At 34.9% G+C, this 20,286-nt stretch overlaps 1 protein-coding gene across 1 annotated transcript in view; it reads left to right on the forward strand.

Moving 5' to 3' along the window:
- Positions 1 to 20,286, forward strand: part of ASCC3 (activating signal cointegrator 1 complex subunit 3) — a 339,817-nt gene that overhangs the window by 40,705 nt on the left and 278,826 nt on the right. The window contains exon 4 of the mRNA XM_040239121.1: positions 1,150 to 1,709. Coding sequence (XP_040095055.1) covers positions 1,150 to 1,709 — 560 coding nt within the window. The remainder of the gene's footprint in view (positions 1 to 1,149; positions 1,710 to 20,286) is intronic.

Consider the following 20,286-nt stretch of genomic DNA (forward strand, 5'->3'; position numbering starts at 1 on the left):
TGCCTGCCAGTGCAGGAGACATAGAGACCTGGTTTGGATCCCTGGGTTGGGAAGATCCCCTGGAGGAGAGCATGGCAATCCACTCCAGTGTTCTTGCCTAGAGAATCCGGTGAACAGAGAAGTCTGGTGGACTGTAGTACATAGAGTCACAAAGAGTCCTACACAACTGAAGCAGCTTAGCATGCATGCAGGCATTGAACTTTATCATAAGCTGCTCAAGATTTGTGATTAATGATGTAATTGGAGCTATGGTTTCAAGAAGATGATGGTATTAATTGTATTATTACTAACATTACAAATATTACTTTAGGAAGTCTTACTGACTTTTCAGGCCTTCTCAGATAGAATTTGTTTTTTATTCTAAGAATATGCTTTGAATTCTATGACATAACTATAGACTCTTCTTCCTTTTGAGAGACTCAGATATGAGATACTAATGCCTTAAAGAAATTAGGGACTGCTCCTTTTAACTTTCTCTTATTTTCATAAGAATTTACTTTTAGCCTCTTCTCAAAAGCAGAATTAAAAAGAAACTTTTGTAGTGGGGCTGAGTTTATTTTAAAAGATTCTTTTCATGTACATCCTTGATAGTGTTAAATATTTTAAATACTATTTTTTATTGAAGTGTAGTTGATTTATGTAGTAATAAATATTTTTGAATGAAAACTATAAATCTTTTCTTGCCATCTCAGATGTACTGTATGTGGAAAGAAGGTTATGGATTTTTAACTTGTGGGAGCTGCCTTCCTTCCAGCTCCAGCAGTCTATAATTCAGATTTTTTTTTTTTTACATCTTATTTAAGTAGCTCATCAAATCAAGTTTTAAAATTTGGTTTTAAAATAAGTCTTACCTAATGCCTCAAATTGTTTTTAGAAAAAGGTAAGGGATTATTATAGGTAGTTTCTATCTTACGTATAATACTGATGATGGGTTATTTACCTAATGCCATTCTTTGGGAATTTGGGGATGGCCTTAAAGGGATTTTCCTGTTCCTGAATTGGTTATCTTCATCTGTCTCACTATATCTAAATATCAGTATATTTTCACTGTTGAATTTGCTCAGAAGAATATTTGTAGTAGTTTTTTTGGTAAATGGAAGCTTGAACCATGATCCATTTAAGCTAATACTGTTTCTTTTATCTGAATAGTTGGAACAGATAATGGGAAAGAAGCCATTGAAAGTGCAGCCGCATTTCTCTTCAAGACCTTTCACTTGAAGGACTGTGTTGGCCACCAGGAAACAAAGGCTATCAAACAGATGTTTGGTCCCTTTCCATCATCATCTGCCACTGCAGCTTGTGATGCTACTAATCGAATTACTTCTCATTTTTGTAAAGACAGTCTTACTGCTCTTGTCCAGATGACAACTGATGAATATGGTGATCGAGTTTTATTTGGTAAAAATTTAGCATTTTCATTTGACATGCATGATTTGGACCACTTTGATGAACTGCCAATAAATGGTGAATCCCAGAAAACTATAAGCTTGGATTATAAGAAGTTTCTGACTGACCACCTTCAGGAGCATTCCACCCTGAACTGCAAGCCTGCGGAAAAAACAAACGACTCATTTTTGTGGTGTGAAGTTGAGAAGTACTTAAATGCAACTTTAAACGAAATGGCTGAAGCAACAAGAATAGAAGATCTTTGCTGTACTTTATATGATATGCTTGCTTCTGTTAAAAGTGGTGATGAACTTCAGGATGAGGTACAGTTGAAGTTATTGCAGTTTTATCTTAATGTGCATTATCTTAATGGAATATCCTTTTAAAATATGGGTATCTAGCAAAGAAAGTACTTCTTTAATATTGTGCTGCAGTGATTAGATATGTAGCCAGATGGTTTTACATGGTAGGCCTGCATATTTCTCCACTGTGTTGTAGGAGGAACTGTGAGTATAATGAATAGGGGAATAGTGAGGGTGTCCACATGTCCTGGTTACTGGGACAATTCTGGTTAAACCTGTTGTTACATTGTAATAATTAGAAGTGTCCCTTCTTCAAAAAGTATATAGGTTTGAATGATAAATTACATGGTTAATCTAGTAATATCTGATGAAAATAGGTTTCAAAACAGAAATTTTATCTGTTGAATGACTTACTGATTTACAAACTATTTTTGGTTAGTTTCTGTGATTGAAAGAATAAACTTGCAAAAACAAACTGATCTGGAAATAATAATAAATAATATAAATATTTTATATTACTTGTTCAATAAAGAATTGTATATTTGTAAGTTTTTTTATATCACACAAAGGAAACATTATTTTAATTCCTTTCTATGCCACCATTTGGTGATGTTACTCAAAAGATGGTGAATTACTCTTACTGTCACATGAAAAGTTTATCTTGAAGGGTTTCGATTGCTTTCAATCATGGCATTATATTCATTTTCTGATATAAATGTCAAAAATGTCAACCCAGTTTTAATCCTGAATGAGTAATATATTTGATGAGGATGAAGAGAGATGGCATATTGTTGTAATAATAGAAAGGGCAGAGGCTTTGAAATCAGAAGTCCTTCCTTTCCCACTTACTGGTAGTGAGACTTTAGGTAGTTGACTCCTGGAGCCTGTTTTCTGGTTGGACTGTCTCAGGGTAAAAAGAATACATTGATTATGGAGTTGGTATAAGCCTTAAATGGGATACCATATGTAAAATGATAAGTTCAGTTCAGTTCAGTTGCTCAGTCATGTCCAACTCTTTGCAACCCCATGAATCGCAGCACGCCAGGCCTCCCTGTCCATCACCAACTCCCGGAGTTCACTCAGATTCATGTCCGTCGTGTCAGTAATGCCATCCAGCCATCTCATCCTCTGTCGTCCCCTTCTCCTCCTGCCCCCAATCCCTCCCAGCATCAAAGTCTTTTCCAATGAGTCAACTCTTCACATGAGGTGGCCAAAGTACTGGAGTTTCAGCTTTAGCATCATTCCTTCCAAAGAAATTCCAGGGCTGATCTCCTTCAGAATGGACTGGTTGGATCTCCTTGCAGTCCAAGGGACTCTCAAGAGTCTTCTCCAACACCACAGTTCAAAAGCATCAATTCCTTGGCACTCAGCTTTCTTCACAGTCCAACTCTCACATCCATACATGACTACTGGAAAAACCATAGCCTTGACTAGACGGAACTGATAAGTAGCATTTGTAAATACTGCATGGTAGCTGCAATTATTTTTGTTGTTGTTGTTATTGAAATTAAGAATTTTAAAATCACACAGAGTATCAGAAATGTAGAAAAAAATCTCGGTAGTATTTTTTTTTTTTTTTTTCCAGAAGGGGGAGAAAAATTTAGGGAATAGGAGAAATAGGTATTGGAGGACTAAACCTGGGGTAGTTAGATATACTCATTAACTGTAGTTTCAAAGTAAGTTAACATGCTATTAATTCTTTGATCAGTCTTGTTTACCTTTAATGTTTTACACTTAGTTTATTTATCAGATATGGTCCACATTCATAAGTGGTTCTCTCTGACATTCTGAAAAGTAACATTGTTTTAAAAATTGTGATATAAAGAAAATTTTACTATCTGCTTGTTATAATTGAATACATAGCAGTTTTGCTGTGATTATTGTAAACTGAAACTTACAAACATCAAACTAATGTAAATTTTGTCTGAGTGAGCCATAAAACTATTCTTTTTATTTTAGAGTATCTAGAGTGATGTTTGCATTTCTTAGCTTTTCACCACAATTCTTAAGTATATAACTGAAACTGGTTGTTGGAAGAACATTTTCTTGTTCTCAAGATTGTTTTCATAATGTACCTAACTGCAGGGTCAGAGTGAATCCATGCTCTCATCCATTCATGTGTTGTAGCACTAGGTACAGTGCTACATACTGAACATAAGGATGAATAAGACAGCAACCTTGCTCTTAGGGAATTTGTTGTTTAGTCAGAGGAGGCATGCCAATAAGTAAGTGCACCCAGATACCTAGGTATGATGATACTATATACAAAGAAAAGGGGGCATAGAAAAGCCAGTCATAAATTTCTTAGGGGAGTTAGAATGGTAGGAAAAGTGTTCATAGAGGAGGGTAAGCATTAGCCAAACCTTAAAATACAACTAGCTTTGACTTCAGGTGGACCAGAAAGGTAAGGAACATATTTTAAGTGTGAGAAAAAGCAAGGTGTGCTTTGAGGGCTCCAGTCTCTACAGTGAAGATGCAAGATATGCAAAGTGGGTGTGGTCAGAGACAAGGATGAGCAGGGAGGCAAGGGCCAAATGAGGTAAAGCCTTATACACTTTGTTCAGGTATATTGTAAGCTACTCTAAAAGCTGTAGACACACCCTGCTTGATCTTGTTTATTGATTTTCAACCAGGATTTTATGGACAGTTTAACATGTAAGGGGTGAATATTTCGTGTACTGGATTAAAAGCTGTTAGAGACCTTAAGCTCTGAAAATGTTAAATGCTGAGGCATTTCTTCTCCCTTCCCATAGACTTTTTTTAAAAATTAAAAGCATGCTACAGCAAATATAAGAAAGTCTAATAAAATTTTATCTTATTTTTACCATTATGGCTGAATTGATGTCTTTTTCAAACATCAAATTCTTAAAAAAAAAAAACTTCTTCTCACTTTTTGGTACCCCTGTTTTGCTGGTACTTGAAGGAAATGTTTTGGTGGCCTCATGGATTATTGCTCACTGGAGATACATGTTTTATAGAGGTGCTGGGAAATTTGTCCAAGGTTGCAGGATAAATAGTGAATCCAGGGTTTAAACTCAGACATCCCTGACTCCATTGTGTGCTTTCTTTGCCAAGAAATAGTTCTGTACATTTCCTTAGTTTTGATGCTTTGAAACATCAAGCAGTTTAAGTATGGTTAGGACTCTTTGGCATTTACTCTGATTTACAGTTTCTTCAGAAACAATATCTGTTCCTTATACAGAATTCCAAATATGGAATTGGCTGAAATAAGAGAAAGGATGAAATGTTGAGAACTTGTTAAAGATGAGTTTTAAAATTTCTTTGGGGAATTGCATTTAAAGTAATTCTGTGTTTCTGTGAATGTTGAACTAATAAAACAGCCAACTTAGGTTTCTGAGTACAATCTCCTTTTCCTTTCCTACTTTGCATGTTTAAGTTTAAACTCTGACTCCCTGTAATTTCTTTGTTAACGCCATAGTTACTATGATTAAGGCTAAGAATTTGATTGGGCTAGACTCTTTAGTCTTTATACTCTTGAGACTTACTTCTAAAAATACTTATTAAAGTTAGTACATTTTAACTACCCAGAAGAAGATAAGATATAAACATTTCAGATTATTTTCTTAATCAGGACTCATCCTTGATTGGTACAGACATATTCTTGGCTGCTGCTTTTCTGTAACCAGAATTGTAGCAATAGGTTTAGTCCTAATAGGATCACATAGTCAAAATGAACTTTCAACAGAAACTTTTCCCCAAGAAAGTAGTAGTTTTAATAACAGCAAAACTCCCATGTTTTGAATGCCTGTTATATAGAGAGTTAGACCAAACTGTCTCACTTGATATAACCAGTTTCTTCATAGTTCTGCAAAGTAAGGATGGTATACTATGTATAAAGATAACAAACAAATAAAAAAAACCCCAAAACCAGCATCCCAGTTTGTTTCCTAAAGTCACAAAGCAAGACTGGTGGGTATTCTGGGCCTTTTGTTTTAATCACCAGCACAGGCCTGCTGTTCCTCTCTCGTATGTCACTGGATTCTTTGAAGAGAAGGACACTTACTTACAAGGCTCTGAAGGAAATTCTGTCTCTGTGCACTTTCCTGTTGTTGACTGTGGTCAGGTTACTAAACTCTTGTGAACCTTTGTTTCACAATGTTGCTGTAAGGATTTATGAGATACTACATACGAAGTACCTACCTACCATAATGTTTCACAAACTGTAGGTTCTCGAATGTTAGATTCTTGCCTTCCACGTTAATAAGGATTATATATTTCCACATATGCAAAGTTTTATTAGAGTGGATACCTTACAGATCAGTAAATAAATTTTATCTATGCCTTGTTAAATATAGATGTCTCAAGTAGTTAAATGATGCTTAGAAGGCAATGGCACCCCACTCTAGTACTTTTGCCTGGAAAATCCCATGGACGGAGGAGCCTGGTGGGCTGCAGTCCATGGGGTCGCTAAGAGGGGAGTCTCTGGATACGACTGAGCAACTTCACTTTCACTTTTCACTTTCATGCATTGGAGAAGGAAATGGCAACCCACTCCAGTGTTCTTGCCTGGAGAATCCCAGGGACGGGGGAGCCTGGTGGGCTGCCGTCTGTGGGGTCGCACAGAGTCGGACATGACTGAAGTGACTTAGCAGCAGCAGCAGAGGGTAGTTCTTAATTAAGAGAATTATTATTTTTACTGCTTTTTTTTTCCCTCTTTTGCTTTTATAAGTCTCACTATTCTAAAAGTCGTGAATTCAGTTTTTGTAGTGAGTTCTGATTTTAAAATCTTTGGTAAAATAGAAAAGAAATTAATAGAAAATTACTTGAGAATATTGGAAATGGAGTATATATATCTTGGTATTATTTCAGGATTAAATGATATTTGCAGAGTTATTAATATTGATGTAAATATTGATGAGTTATGTGTAACAAGTTCTTAGGAAAAGTGAATTTTGAGTTATATTGATATTATCATAGTTTGCAGTTGTGCAGCTGAGGTTCATTCTTTATAGCTTTTCTAATTTTACATTCACCATTAGCATTATCGACTCTATGCAGATGGTATTATTTAACCCATGAAAGTTCATTTCTGAACCCAGTTCTGTTCCAGATACGTACCTGATCTTAAAAATTAGTACTTATTTGGTTAGAATGTCTTTTGAGAAAGACTATTTTTATAAATACTCATTTGCATTATAAATGATTCCAGCATCCTTTGAAATTTTAATATAGAATAATTAGCATGGCTTAATAAAGTGGCTCCCAAACTTTACATTCTTTAACATTATGGAGGATCTCATAGAGTTTTCTTTATGTTGATTATCATAATGTTCTACTAGGGTCAGACATGACTGAGGGACTGAACTGAATGGAATATTATGTTAAAAATTGAAACAAAGTTTTTAATATGTTATTAAATAGTGTATTTGTTAAATAAAAAATCATTTAAAATAATACTATTGCATTAGTGTAAATAGCTACATCTATTATATTAATGCTAATAACACTAAATCTGTTACATTAATATAAGTAACATTTTTATGAAAAATAACTTTTCCAAAATAGAATATAAAATATGAAGAATGGGATTGTATGGCATTTTTTCAAGTCTTCTCAATGTGTAGCTTAATGTAAGACAACTAGATTCCCATATGTGCTTCTGCATGCAGTCTGTTCGTGTATCACACATGTAGCCTCTGAAAACTCCACTCACTTTATACTCATGGGAGAATGAGGATGAAGGAGGCAAATAACATTTGACTGTTATTACAAAAATAATTTTGGTTCATGGATCTCCTGAAAGGGTCTCAGAGATTCTAGACCACACATTGAAAGTTACTGAGTTAGTATATATATACTACAGCTTGGCAAGGAGGCTATAGTGATGATTTTGGTACCCAGAGTAGGAAATTTAAAATATTATCGAGCTGAATGACTAACATCAATGCTTATGAAAAGTCTTCATATTATATAAGGATGCCAACATTAATGAGGTTGAAATTAAAATAATATATCTTCAACTGTGAGGACCAATTATGTATTGCTTTTTCTATAGTCATTTCACCAAATAATCAGAAGAGCCATGCCCCTGCCCCAAGTCTGAGTAGAGAGCTGCCATTGGGTAAAGTTATACTTAGAGAATATTTAAAATCATAGCATTCCCCCCACCCTGCCCCAAAGTATATTATGGGTGTGTCTAGCATTCTATCCAAGTGATGCCCATATAATAAGATCTACTTATTCTGATGAGTTTCTTTTTTTTTCAAAAGGCATTTTACCCCTTTCTTGAGTAGCCCTCGTCTAACTTATTTGTTTATTAAGCTGACAAACTGCTCCTATTACATCTGCCCTTTAGTCTTATATCTATACATGGGGAAGAAAAGTTATAGACGTCTCCTCTTTTATATGATTGTGTTTCAGGCATGTGATGGCAGTTACATTTTTCTTTAAGTGTAAACTCTCCCAGTTTTCCTCTGTTAGCATTAATCCATTATGAACACAATTTGGATACAGCTGTTCAGTCCTCTATAGATCTAACACTATTGATGTGTAGAATGCTTTCATCATATCATCTTCAAAGGTATCAAACTTTCAGTTGCTTTTCTAATCTAAGAACAACTAACCTAACAATCTCATAGGAAAAAGAAGACTATTTTGCCATGATTTTACTTGTGAAATCTGTTCTTTGTTCTGTTACATTTCCGTGTATTTATATTAAGTAATTTTCACAATCCATTTTTTTATATCATTTATTTTTTAAATTGGGGAATTTTGCCTTCACCTGGCACTTGTTTTCCTTTATTATTCCTCATAGATAGCAAAGACTCTGGCCTCAAATCTGTAAGTAGTTTTTGAACCTTGGGATATGATTCATCAAGGTCTGAACACCTGAAGTTATTTATTTGAAGAAGTTAAGTGATTCCTTACTACTTTCTTCATAAGATAAAGCTCAGTATTTCCCTATAGGTAGCATTCAGTCTCGGAGAAGGCAATGGCACCCCACTCCAGTACTCTTGCCTGGAAAATCCATGGACAGAGGAGCCTGGTGGGTTGCAGTCCACAGCTAAGAGGCGGAGACGACTGAGCGGCTTCACTTTCACTTTTTACTTTCATGCACTAGAGAAGGAAATGGCAACCCACTCCAGTATTGCCTGGAGACTCCCAGGGACGGGGGAGCCTGGTGGGCTGCCGTCTGTGGGGTTGCACTGAGTCGGACACGACTGAAGCGACTTAGCAGCAGCAGCAGCAGCATTCAGTCTTTATGGTATCTATTCTGCTTTCCTGACTTAAGCTAATGTTTCCTGTAGGAGAAGTGAGAATGGACTTCTCTTATCTTCCTCATGGAGGAACATATGTCTTGGTTTTATTTCCTTGCTTCAAACTTAGTAAAGAAAGTCTCCTTGTTATTTCTCTCATTTTTATGTGCCAAGATATTCTTAGAGATTTAACTTTTTTATAGCTACTACAATACTATGTTTTAAAGACATATATGTATAATTATGTTAGTTTTTATTGTGATTTGCTACCATACTTTCTCTCATGTCCCTCTAGTTTTTTTTTTTTTTTTTAAGTTTATGGTTACTGCCTAGCCATAGTGTTTTATAGAATCCAGTTTTTTCCCCTTATTATTTATTTTCAAGACTGTACTGGAAATTCTAGCCTTTAGTGTCATTTCATTTTTTTAACGTCGACTGTTCTTTACACAACTTTATTTTTCAAATTAAAAAAAATGTATCATTGTAGAAAATTTACAGCACACTTATATATAACATGTAGAAACAAAATCATCTGCATTCTCACTATATCTGGTCATGGTCATAGCAACTATTTTGGCATATATATTTTAAAAATATGAATAATTTAAAAGTGAATCATATGGTCTATGAATTGCTTTTTTGTTACTTAACACTTCTGTGTGAGACAGTAAAACATTTTTATGACAATAAAATCTGCAATACATTATCTATTGTATACATTTTTTAAATTGAAGTATACTTGACTTACAGTGTGATATTAGTTTCATGTATATATCATGGTGATTTGGTTAATGTATAATACTTTTTAGTGGCTGCACAGTATACATTTTTCATCATATCCTAGTTTATTCTGCTACTGAAGATTTAAGTTAAATCTGGCCTTTCTCTATGATAAAACTCTTATGCTAAATATTTGCTCACACACATTTTCCCCTTTAATATATTCCTAGTACTTAAAATTTTGCATCCAGAAGTACTGACAGAATTCTTTCCTGGAAGAATCTACCAGTGTACATTTCAGCCTGTAGTGTATAAGAGTATCCTTGAACTTACATTCTTGGCCAGCCCAGTTTATTAGGGAGAAAATGATATCTTACTGTTTTAATTACATTTTTATTACTACTCAGGTAAAGATTTTTTTCCTCATATATTTATAGGCCACTTACTGCTTTCTTATGAGAATTGCGAATTTTTCATTTGATGAAGTTAAGTTACTTTTTCTTAATTAATAGGATAATTTATAATGAGAATGCAGTTTTGGTTTTTTTTGTAGATGTTTTGGGTATATAAATAGGCAAGTCTATTCATCTTTTCATTTAGGAATCTTTTTTTTGGTGTTCTGCTTAGAAAGGTAGTCCTCAGGATGTGATTGAACCTCTCTTTTATGAACTTTTTTCTTTTTAGTTTCACTGGGTTTAGTCAGAATGTTATTTGGGTCAGATGTATCTTTGTATTTAATTTATAGGTACATATATGAATATATTCATGTTACGTGCTCTGAAGTGATATAGCCATTTTCTCCCAAGGTTCTTGTTACTTCCACATTGTCTGCCACTTCAGATTATTCATTCCTACTTTTACTTTATAAGGGATAAAATTTTTATGAGGAAAATTCATGTTCTACTTTATCTGAATGTAAAAATTAGGAAAGGTCAAGACAGTTGAAGTGTTTTACCTGCTGTAACAGGTCTTTTAAGTTTTACAGTCTGTATTGGGAAAGCACTAGCTATATATATATATGTTTTATCTTCATTGAATGTTGCTTTTATCTTCTTTATGGTTCAAATTGTTAGAACAGTAGGCTGAATATGACAAAACAGATAAATATAAGTTCATATACTTGTAACAAGGAACACTGTTAATTTTAGATAGGAAGGTCTAGGTCAGCAGCAGCATTTGAATAAACTAAATTTAGTGTGAGTTAGCCGTGGGACCTGTGAATTCAAGTGTTTAAGAGAGAATGGAAAAAAAAAGAGAGAGAGAGAGAGTGGGCTTTAGGGCAGACACATGTATGAATCCTAGCTCTCCTGCTGATAACTGACTTTGGCCAAGTCACTTCTCCAAGATGCAGCTTTCGTAATTGTTATGTGGAGAAAGTGATAGGCTTACCATATAGGTTGCTGTGAAGATACGATGTAAAGCACTTGAAGCACTTAAAATAGTGCCTAGCAGATGCTAAGTATTCCATATGTATTATTTTTATAAGCAGTCTTATGTAGCTAGCTGACAATACAATTTTAATATTTAAAAAATACAATCTTATACATGGGTAATGACAGTTCAGCTCTTTTTTGTGCTCTTTAGGCCGCACACCTGGCCACCATACTTTTTTTTAAGGGAGTTACAGTCCTACAAAAGGCATAGAAAAGAGAGTGATGAGGTCAGTGAAGGAAGTAGGATTAATGTTTTGTGATGAACACTTGAGAAACCTCTAACTGGTTATTCTTTTCGAGAGAAATCCGTGGTGGGATAGCAGGATGGGCATAATATTTGAAGATCTGTATGTGGAAGAAGGATGGCCCCAAATTTTAACTAGCACTCTCGGTGGAGGGTACATGAAGACAGATCTCAGCTCAGGCAAACATTTTCTGAATCCTTTAAATGTAAGGGGCCCTTTTGGCAAATAATGAGATCTTTTATTGGAAAGGTAGACATGTATGCTCAATGATTAGTTTGTTGAAATTTGTGGAGGGTTGAATTACATGACTTTTAAGATACCTTTCATCCCCAAAAGTCCTCAAGGCCTTGTGTCATCTTGTTGTAGACATGGAGGGAAAGATATTAATATGTTAACCTCACAATGAGAACTTAAAAATACTCACTTGCTTCCAATTTATGGCAATAGCAGATTTCAGACTATTTTGCCCCTAGTTGGAATGATTGTTCAAAAAGTAAGGCATTTTGCCAAATTTCATGCATTTAGTGTTATTCTTCTCTGTTTGGTACTGTTCATTCCCTCATTCACTTGTTCTCTACTGTGTGTCAAGTGCTCTTTGGTTTTGGGAGACAAAAAGGTAATGTAATGTTCAGTCATCCCCCTCCCAGTATCTTGCTTTCTTAAGTCTCTTCCTCTTGGAACTTTCACACATATATTTAAAAGGAGAATGGGCAAGAAAATTATGTTTGATATAATGAATGTTGTTATGACTGATTTGGAAGAGCATATGGATTTTCTAAATATATATTGAGAAATATCTGTAATGTATTGATACAGGAAAGAGATATATGAGAATAAAGAATAAATTTCTGTGTTTTACAAGTATTTGAGATGAATAAAAAACCATTCTGAATAATGTTTTAGTTGTCAGTTTATAGGCATAAATAAGTATGGCTATTAGATTTATAAATTGCTGTAAGCATTTATTTAAATATTTAAAATTTAATATTTGTTCAGCTTTATATATATATATATGCATAATATGCATCCACTTATACATGCATATGATAGCTATAAATTTGTTTTCACTAAGGCATTTAAAAATCAGCATAATTTCTTTTTAATAATCTAGTATACTATAAATTTGCCATGTGCATGCAATTGTAAAGTAAACTTTTAAATATACAATGATACTTAACTTTAACCTTAACTTATACATCTAATTAATTATAGTATGTGAGGGATAAATAGATTTACATTCCAAGTAGTTTTAATTAAGTTGTAAGTGACCTTGGTTTTAGCTTTGTTAAGTCGTTGTGTTAGATTAAGTACCTGTAAATAATGAGTAAGTTTTTCTGAAAATGTAATTTATCTAATTCTCTGCATTGCAGCAACAATTTGCATAGCACATTTTTCTTGAGAGAAAAATAAGTGTTAAAGAACTACTGTCCTAATTTTCACGGTCATTTTCTTTTGTTGTTTAATACTTTATTTTGGAATGTATGAATATTTAATAATTTTTTATGCCACAAATCAAACTAAGAATAATTTACAGTGTTATAAATATCATGCTCTGCTTTATATAATTATTCTGATACTGAGTTCCACATGGACTGTTAGTTCAAAGCTTTTCAGAATTAGTTAGCATTTTCTTTTATCATACTATATTATTCTTTGTTTTCAGTATGCACATCTTTTTCATTTCATGTATAAATCTAACTAAAGTTGCTTATTGTCTCCAAGAAAGACATTCCCTAAATTGAGTATCATTTTTCTCTGGATACCACATTTTCTATAGTGTCTGGTGTATGCTGTTTATTACATACAGTAGAGGTGTAGGTACAACTCTTATGTTTTAAAATTTTGTAACTAAAAATGGAAATACATGGATTTGCCTTAGTTTAATTTATGAAAATCAGAATGCCTCCTCTTTGCCATGGGGCTTTATTGGATAGTCACATGATATTCCGGTCCTCCTGCTATGCTTAGAATGCCACCCTGAGCAGATACTTTGTAAATTACCCTGTTTTAGTACTAATGTGTTAGTTGCTCAGTCATGTCTGACTCCTTGTGACCCCATGGACTATAGCCTGCCAGGCTCCTCTGTCCATGGAATTCTCCAGGCAAGGATACTGAAGTGGGTTGCCATTCCCTTCTCCAGGGGATCGTCCTGACCCAGGGATCAACTCCAGGCCTCCAACGTTGCAGGTGCTGAGCCCCTAGGGAAGCCCATTTTAATACTAATGCCTAAGGTTATTCTGACTTCATAAAGTAAACTTATGGAGGTTCCTTTATTTTTTAAAAGGTTTTTTAAAGCAATTATTTCATGAAAGTTTGACACTAGTATGCTAATAAACTTATCTCACCTAGTGTCTTTTGTAGTTAGCAATTCATATTTTCCGGTTCGTTTATTCAGATTTTCTATTTCTTCTTAAATCCTTTGACAGTTATATTTTTCTATGAAATTAGCCATTTCATTACCACATATTCAAGCTTTTTGCTCTAAAGTTATTCATAAATGTCTTCTTATTAAAAAAATTTTTTTTACACCAACTTTTAGTTATGTTGCCCTAGTCTTTTTGTCTGTAACTTCTTATTTTTGATACAAGAGTGTTTGCTTTCAAATAATCAAGTTTTAATTTTGCTGGTCTTTATTTTTTCTCACGTAAGTTTTGGCTTTTATTCATATAGCGGGTATCCATTTTAAATAATAAGACATCTGGTGGTTTCCCATCTTTAGATACAAAGGGTTTTGAGACAAGGCTGATGTCCTTCTAGTTACATCCAGTTATAACAGATATAATTGTTTCACAGTGGAAATGGGTTTCTTCTTTGAAATTTTTAACCTGTTTATAACTACTTGTTTTTAAATGCTATTGATAATAATCATGATAGCATTTGAAATACTCTAAAAATATAAAATGACATCAAGGACATTTATTGTATCTGCAAAATAAAATAGATCCCAATGAGAATATTAAAAGATACGTATATTTTATGACCTGGTAACTAGTGCGGTTTGAAAATGACATCATATTGACCATTAATTCCCTCTTTTCATTACTCATTTTCTTCACAAAGATTTGTTAAGCATCTTTTTTTTTTTTTTTTAATATGTAAGGCATTTTACTAGGTAGTTTTTATTTAAACCACAAGTGTATGGTCCTTTAACTACAAATATTTATCAGCAGTAGGAGAATCACCTTGATTGATAGAGCTTTAAAATTTATTTTTCCTTGAATCAGTTATCATCATTTTTTAAATTAATAAACTTTAAATAGCAGCATTGTTTACAGAAAAATTGAGCAAAAAGGATAGAATGTTTCAATATACCTTCTTTTGTTCTGTTTTGTAAATCCTTTTAATAGAAAACAACTGCTTTATTGTCTCCTAGAAATTTAGTGCTTACTTGAAAGTCTTTTCTAATTTCATGACTGCAGTCACCATCTGCAATGATTTTGAAGCTCCTCAAAATAAAGTCTGACACTGTTTGCACTGTTTCCCCATCTATTTCCCATGAACTGATGGGACCAGATATCATGATCTTTGTTTTCTGAATGTTGAGCTTTAAGCCAACTTTTTCACTCTCCATTTTCACTTTCATCAAGAGGCTTTTTAGTTACTCTTCACTTTCTGCCATGAGGGTGGTGTCATCTGCATTTCTGAGGTGATTGATATTTCTCCTGGCAATCTTGATTCCAGCTTGTGCTTCTTCCAGCCCAGCGTTTCTCATGATGTGCTCTGCATAGAAGTTAAATAAGCACAGTGACAATATACAGCCTTGACACACTCCTTTTCCTATTTGGAACCAGTCTGTTGTTTCATGTCCAGTTCTAACTGTTGCTCCTGAGCTGCATATAGGTTTCTCAAGAGGCAGGTCAGGTGGTCTGATATTCCCATCTCTTTCAGAATTTTCCACAGTTTATTGTGATCCACACAGTCAAAGGCTTTGGCATAGTCAATAAAGCAGAAATAGATGTTTTTCTGGAACTCTCTTGCTTTTTCCATGATCCAGCAGATGTTGGCAATTTGATCTCTGGTTCCTCTGCCCTTTCTAAAATCAGCTTGAACATGAGGGAGTTCACGGTTCACATATTGCTGAAGCCTGGCTTGGAGAATTTTGAGCATTACTATACTAGCATGTGAGATGAGTGCAATTGTGTGGTAGTTTGAGCATTCTTTGGCATTGCCTTTCTTTGAGATTGGAATGAAAACTGACCTTTTCCAGTCCTGTGGCCACTGCTGAGTTTTCCAAATTTGCTGGCATATTGAGTGCAGCACTTTCACAGCATCATCCTTGAGGATATGAAATAGCTCAACTGGAATTCCATCACCTCCACTAGCTTTGTTTGTAGTGATGCTTTCTAAGGCCCACTTGACTTCAGATTCCAGGATGTCTGGCTCTAGGTGAGTGATCACACCATCGTGATTATCTTGGTCGTGAAGATCTTTTTTGTACAGTTCTTCTGTGTATTCTGTGTACTCCTCGGAAGGAAAGTTATGACCATCCTAGATAGCATATTTAAAAGCAGAGACATTACTTTGCCAACAAAGGTCCGTCTAGTCAAGGCTATGGGTTTTCCAATAGTCATGTATGGATGTGAGAGTTGGACTGTGAAGAAGGCTGAGCGCCGAAGAATTGATGCGTTTGAACTGTGGTGTTGGAGAAGACTCTTGAGGGTCCCTTGGACTGCAAGGAGATCCAACCAGTCCATTCTGAAGGAGATCAGCCCTGGGATTTCTTTGGAAGGAATGATGCTAAAGCTGAAACTCCAGTACTTTGGCCACCTCATGCGAAGAGTTGACTCATTGGAAAAGACTCTGATGCTGGGAGGGATTGGGGGCAGGAGGAGAAGGGGACGACAGAGGATGAGATGGCTGGATGGCATCACTGACTCGATGGATGCGAGTCTGAGTAAACTCCAGGAGTTGGTGATGGACAGGGAGGCCTGGCGTGCTGCGTTTCATGGGGTCGCAAAGAGTCGGACACGACTGAGCGACTGAACTGAACTGAAAGTCTTTATCACATTGTTCTGTATTACCTACTTCTGAGTAAACTTAAGTTGCTGTGTTGATTTTGTTGACTGTCATTTTTAGTTTAAGGTTTGTTCATATGTTTTAAAATTTTAATTCTTATGCTGATGTTGATTTGTAGGATCTTCCCTCCACATTCCCCTTCCTCCCCATCTTAGATTGCTGTAGTAGGTGTGGCCCCAGATCTCATCTTGATAGTAGTTCTTTTCAGGCCCTTCTCATGAACAGGGGAGCTCCTGTGCCCATGCTCTGGCTTCACCTAAGTCGCCGGCTCTGCTTCCCACATTGTTTGCAGCATTTTTCATCTAGATTATCTCACAGGAGCCAGGCTCCTGGCCTTGCTGTCCAAAACTGGAGCTCAACTTGTCACTTTTACCCTACTCAGTCTTTTACTTTTTTTTACTCGATTTATGGTCCAGAGAGATATTTTTCTTTTTTTAAGTTTGAGATGTCTTTTAGGTTTTTCCCTTTTTCTGTCTTGCCAGAGAAGGTGCATTCAAGTGTGAATTTTGTGCCATACCTTCTTTTTCATCTTAATTGCTAATACTTGTTATCAGAAGGCAGCTTCCTTCCTGTGTTAAGTATAAAAGGGAGATTTTTTTAATCAAAATAATTTTAAGAAGAAATTTAAATGTAAAACATATTGTATTTTTTTAAAAAGAGAAATGACTGTGGTTATCCTTTAAGATCATCATTATTATTTATTGTGACAAACTGTTTAAGGGTTTTTTTAATTTATAAGCATTCTACAATTTGAAAAGAGTAGACTAAATTCAGTATATAGAAAGTCAGTTGTACTGACAGAATCAATGACCAATAAACACTTTTTCAGCTGTTCTTTCTACTTAGGGTTGAAATGGAAATCTTAAGTTTGCTCAAGACAATGTAAAATTAATCATGATGGTTTTGTTGTTTTAATAAGAATAACTAATACTTGTAGCCTTTACAAGTATTTTGATAATTTTAACAAAACATTGTTACTTACTTTATTATTTTTATTGTTGTTCAGTGGCTAAGTCACTAGGTTGTGTCTGACTCTTTGCGACCCCATGAACTGTAACCCACCAGGCTCCTCTGTTCATGGGATTTCTTTCTCAGTCAAGAATACCGGAGTGAGTTGCCATTTCCTTCTCCAGGAACATTTTATTTAGCTTTATTTTGTTATTTTAAAAGAATGTAAGTCTCTGCTTTTGGCTGTGCTGTGTCTGTTGCTGCGGGGGCTTTTCTCTAGCCGCTGGCAGCGGGGTTAGCTCTTCGTTGCAGTGCACGGGTTTCTCGTTTTGGTGAGTTCTCTTGTTGCAGAGCACAGGCTTTAGGGCTCTGTGGCTTCAGGAATTGTGGCATGTGGGTGCTAGACCACAAGCTCAGTAGCTGCGGTACATGAGCTTAGTTGCTTCTAGGCACGTGGGATCTTCCTGGACCAGGGATCGAATCTGTGTCTCCTGTGTCGGCAGGTAGATTCTTTACCGCTGAGCCACCAAGGAAGCTGTATTTTGGTACTTTTAACCCTGTGTCTTGTTTGTATGGGTACTTTGTTCTCATAACTTTATTGCTTATGCATTTTATATATTAACTAACACCCAGGAAAAGTGATGTGTTCTATAATATTCCTGGGGACTCAATTTCTCTGTAGAGAGTTTAGTGTCTTACAAATCCTCCAGATAGAAAGTTCCTCTAATAAATGATGTGATTTTCCTTGTCTCTGCCAGTAAGGAAAGAGGCTGAATATTATTCCCTGTGTATTACCATGAAACATAATAAGTCTCATACCAACATTAAATGTATATTTGAGGAGTTACAGGTATTGCTTTCTGTGAAAATGTTAAATTGCTTTTAATATACAATTAAATAAACTTACTTGGAGAGTAATACTTTATTCACTTGCTCCGTTTTGTAAGTCTAGTCATTTAAATGCTCAAGCAAATTTTTAATTTCTGTTTGCAAGCTGCTGTTCCTTTCTCTAACTAGCTTAGTTCAAAGTGCCATCATGGCTCTTCTGTTAATACTTAGAATATAATATATTTTCCACACTTTCTGCATCTCTATACCTCTCCAGTTAGATATTAGGATAATAGATTTACTTATTAACTCAAATGATTAAATTGTTAAACATTTATTGCCATTTGAGCTGATAATTATAATGTTGTTAAAGGTTCTGAAATAGTTTTTCAGTGGTCAGATTTTTTACAAAATGCTGTGTTAGTCTGATTCCTATGTGGTTACACTGTACTTGATTAGAAAAGAAAAGGTCTTTCATTTGAAAAATAAGATTTGGTAGAGGAAAAAAGTTTATTCCTTGGTCCTTGTACCATTAGTTATCAGCTGATTTGTCAACATAATAAGGGTTTTTTTTGGTTTATATAATTTCTTGTGTTCATTTGGCAATTTGTGAAAACCTATTTTATTTATTGTTAGTGATTCTTTGTACCCTTAATGGACAAAAAGTTAAAAAACAATGGTTAAACCAGAATTTGGTTTGTATTATCTAAAAATAAAACTTCATCTGATTAGGTAATATATGTTTATTATTGTAGAAAATTTGGAAAAGACAAAAGTGAAAAATGTGCAATTTAGTGATATTCTTTCAGCATTTCTCTCAATAGGACTTGCTTGCATATTTTTATGGATGAGATAATTTGTGTAAAAAACAGAATTTAATGAAATAAGAAATAAAGACAGTTGTCAAAAGCAAACTAGATATCCTTCAGTAGGGAAATAGATGAATAAGCTGTGGTATAGCCATATGATGGAATAGCATTCAGTGATTAAAGAAAATGAGCCTGCAATCCACGAAAAAACTTAAGGACCTTAAATGATTAGTGCTAAGTGAAAGAAGTCAATCAGAAAAGTGTGTGCACTGTATGATTCCAACTAAGTGACATTCTGGAAAAGGCAAAACTCTGGAGACGGTCAAAAGATAAGTGGTTACCAGGGTTTGGGGAGGAAGAACAAAGGGATGGGGCACAGGGGATTTTTAGGCAGTGGACTCCTCTGTTATGATAGTATAATGATGGGTACACATGTAAGCATCATACATTTGCCAAAACTTGTAGAATATACAACACAAAAAGTAAATAAACTCTATGTAAAACTGTGAGCTTTAAAGAAAATCTAATTTGGTAGTCATTGTGATACTACTAGACAGATAAATTTTGCTGTATAAAAATATTCTATCTAGATCTTAGCAGAGTGTTTTACAATAGAATCAAAATATCTTCTAGCCCAGTGCTGTCTTTTTGTGCTGATTGAAGTATTCTATTTGCTTTTTAATGCAGTAGTCACTAGCCTCGTCTCTTGACATGGTTAATGTGACTGAAAAGAATTAAAAAGGATGCCGTTTTGAAGAGTATTTAACTTTATTATTGATATTAAAATTCTTCCTAGTCAGAGCAGTGCAATTGAATATACCTCAGTATCAGTGTTACTGACTATTCATTTAGCACTTTGTGATGTTTTGAGGTTCTGGTTCTATGTTCAGTTCAATTCAGTACTTTATCTTGAGAACAGTGGAGGGCAATTGAAAATTTGTTGTCAAGGGATGGACAGAAGACAGTGAACGTTGATCAGACCTACGTTTCATAAAATCGTCATTGTTCTGTGCTCTGTGTTGTTTGGATAGATGTGCAAAAACCATTTAGGAAGCCCTTTGAGTGGTATAGGCAATAACTGGGAATTTAAGACAGACAAGGAGAAAGAGTTGAAATCTGTTTAGTAATTGAGAGAACTTGAGAGTGGATTGGATGATACGGTTAGAGTTGGGTGTGATGGGGTAAAGAGGTGGTAAGGATGCATTTTAGCTTTTGACTTGTGTAACTGGAAGGATGGCAGTGCCATTCATGGAAATAAGAGCAAGTATAAAACAGTGAAGTATGTGGAAAACTGAGAGATAGTTTTGGGCATATGTGGAATTGTGGGAGGTCTTAAGACTTCCAAGTGGGAGAGAACAACTGGGCAGTTAGATACATGAAGT

Source organism: Oryx dammah, unplaced genomic scaffold (genome assembly GCF_014754425.2).
Source record: "Oryx dammah isolate SB20612 unplaced genomic scaffold, SCBI_Odam_1.1 HiC_scaffold_4, whole genome shotgun sequence".
NCBI lineage: Eukaryota > Metazoa > Chordata > Mammalia > Artiodactyla > Bovidae > Oryx > Oryx dammah.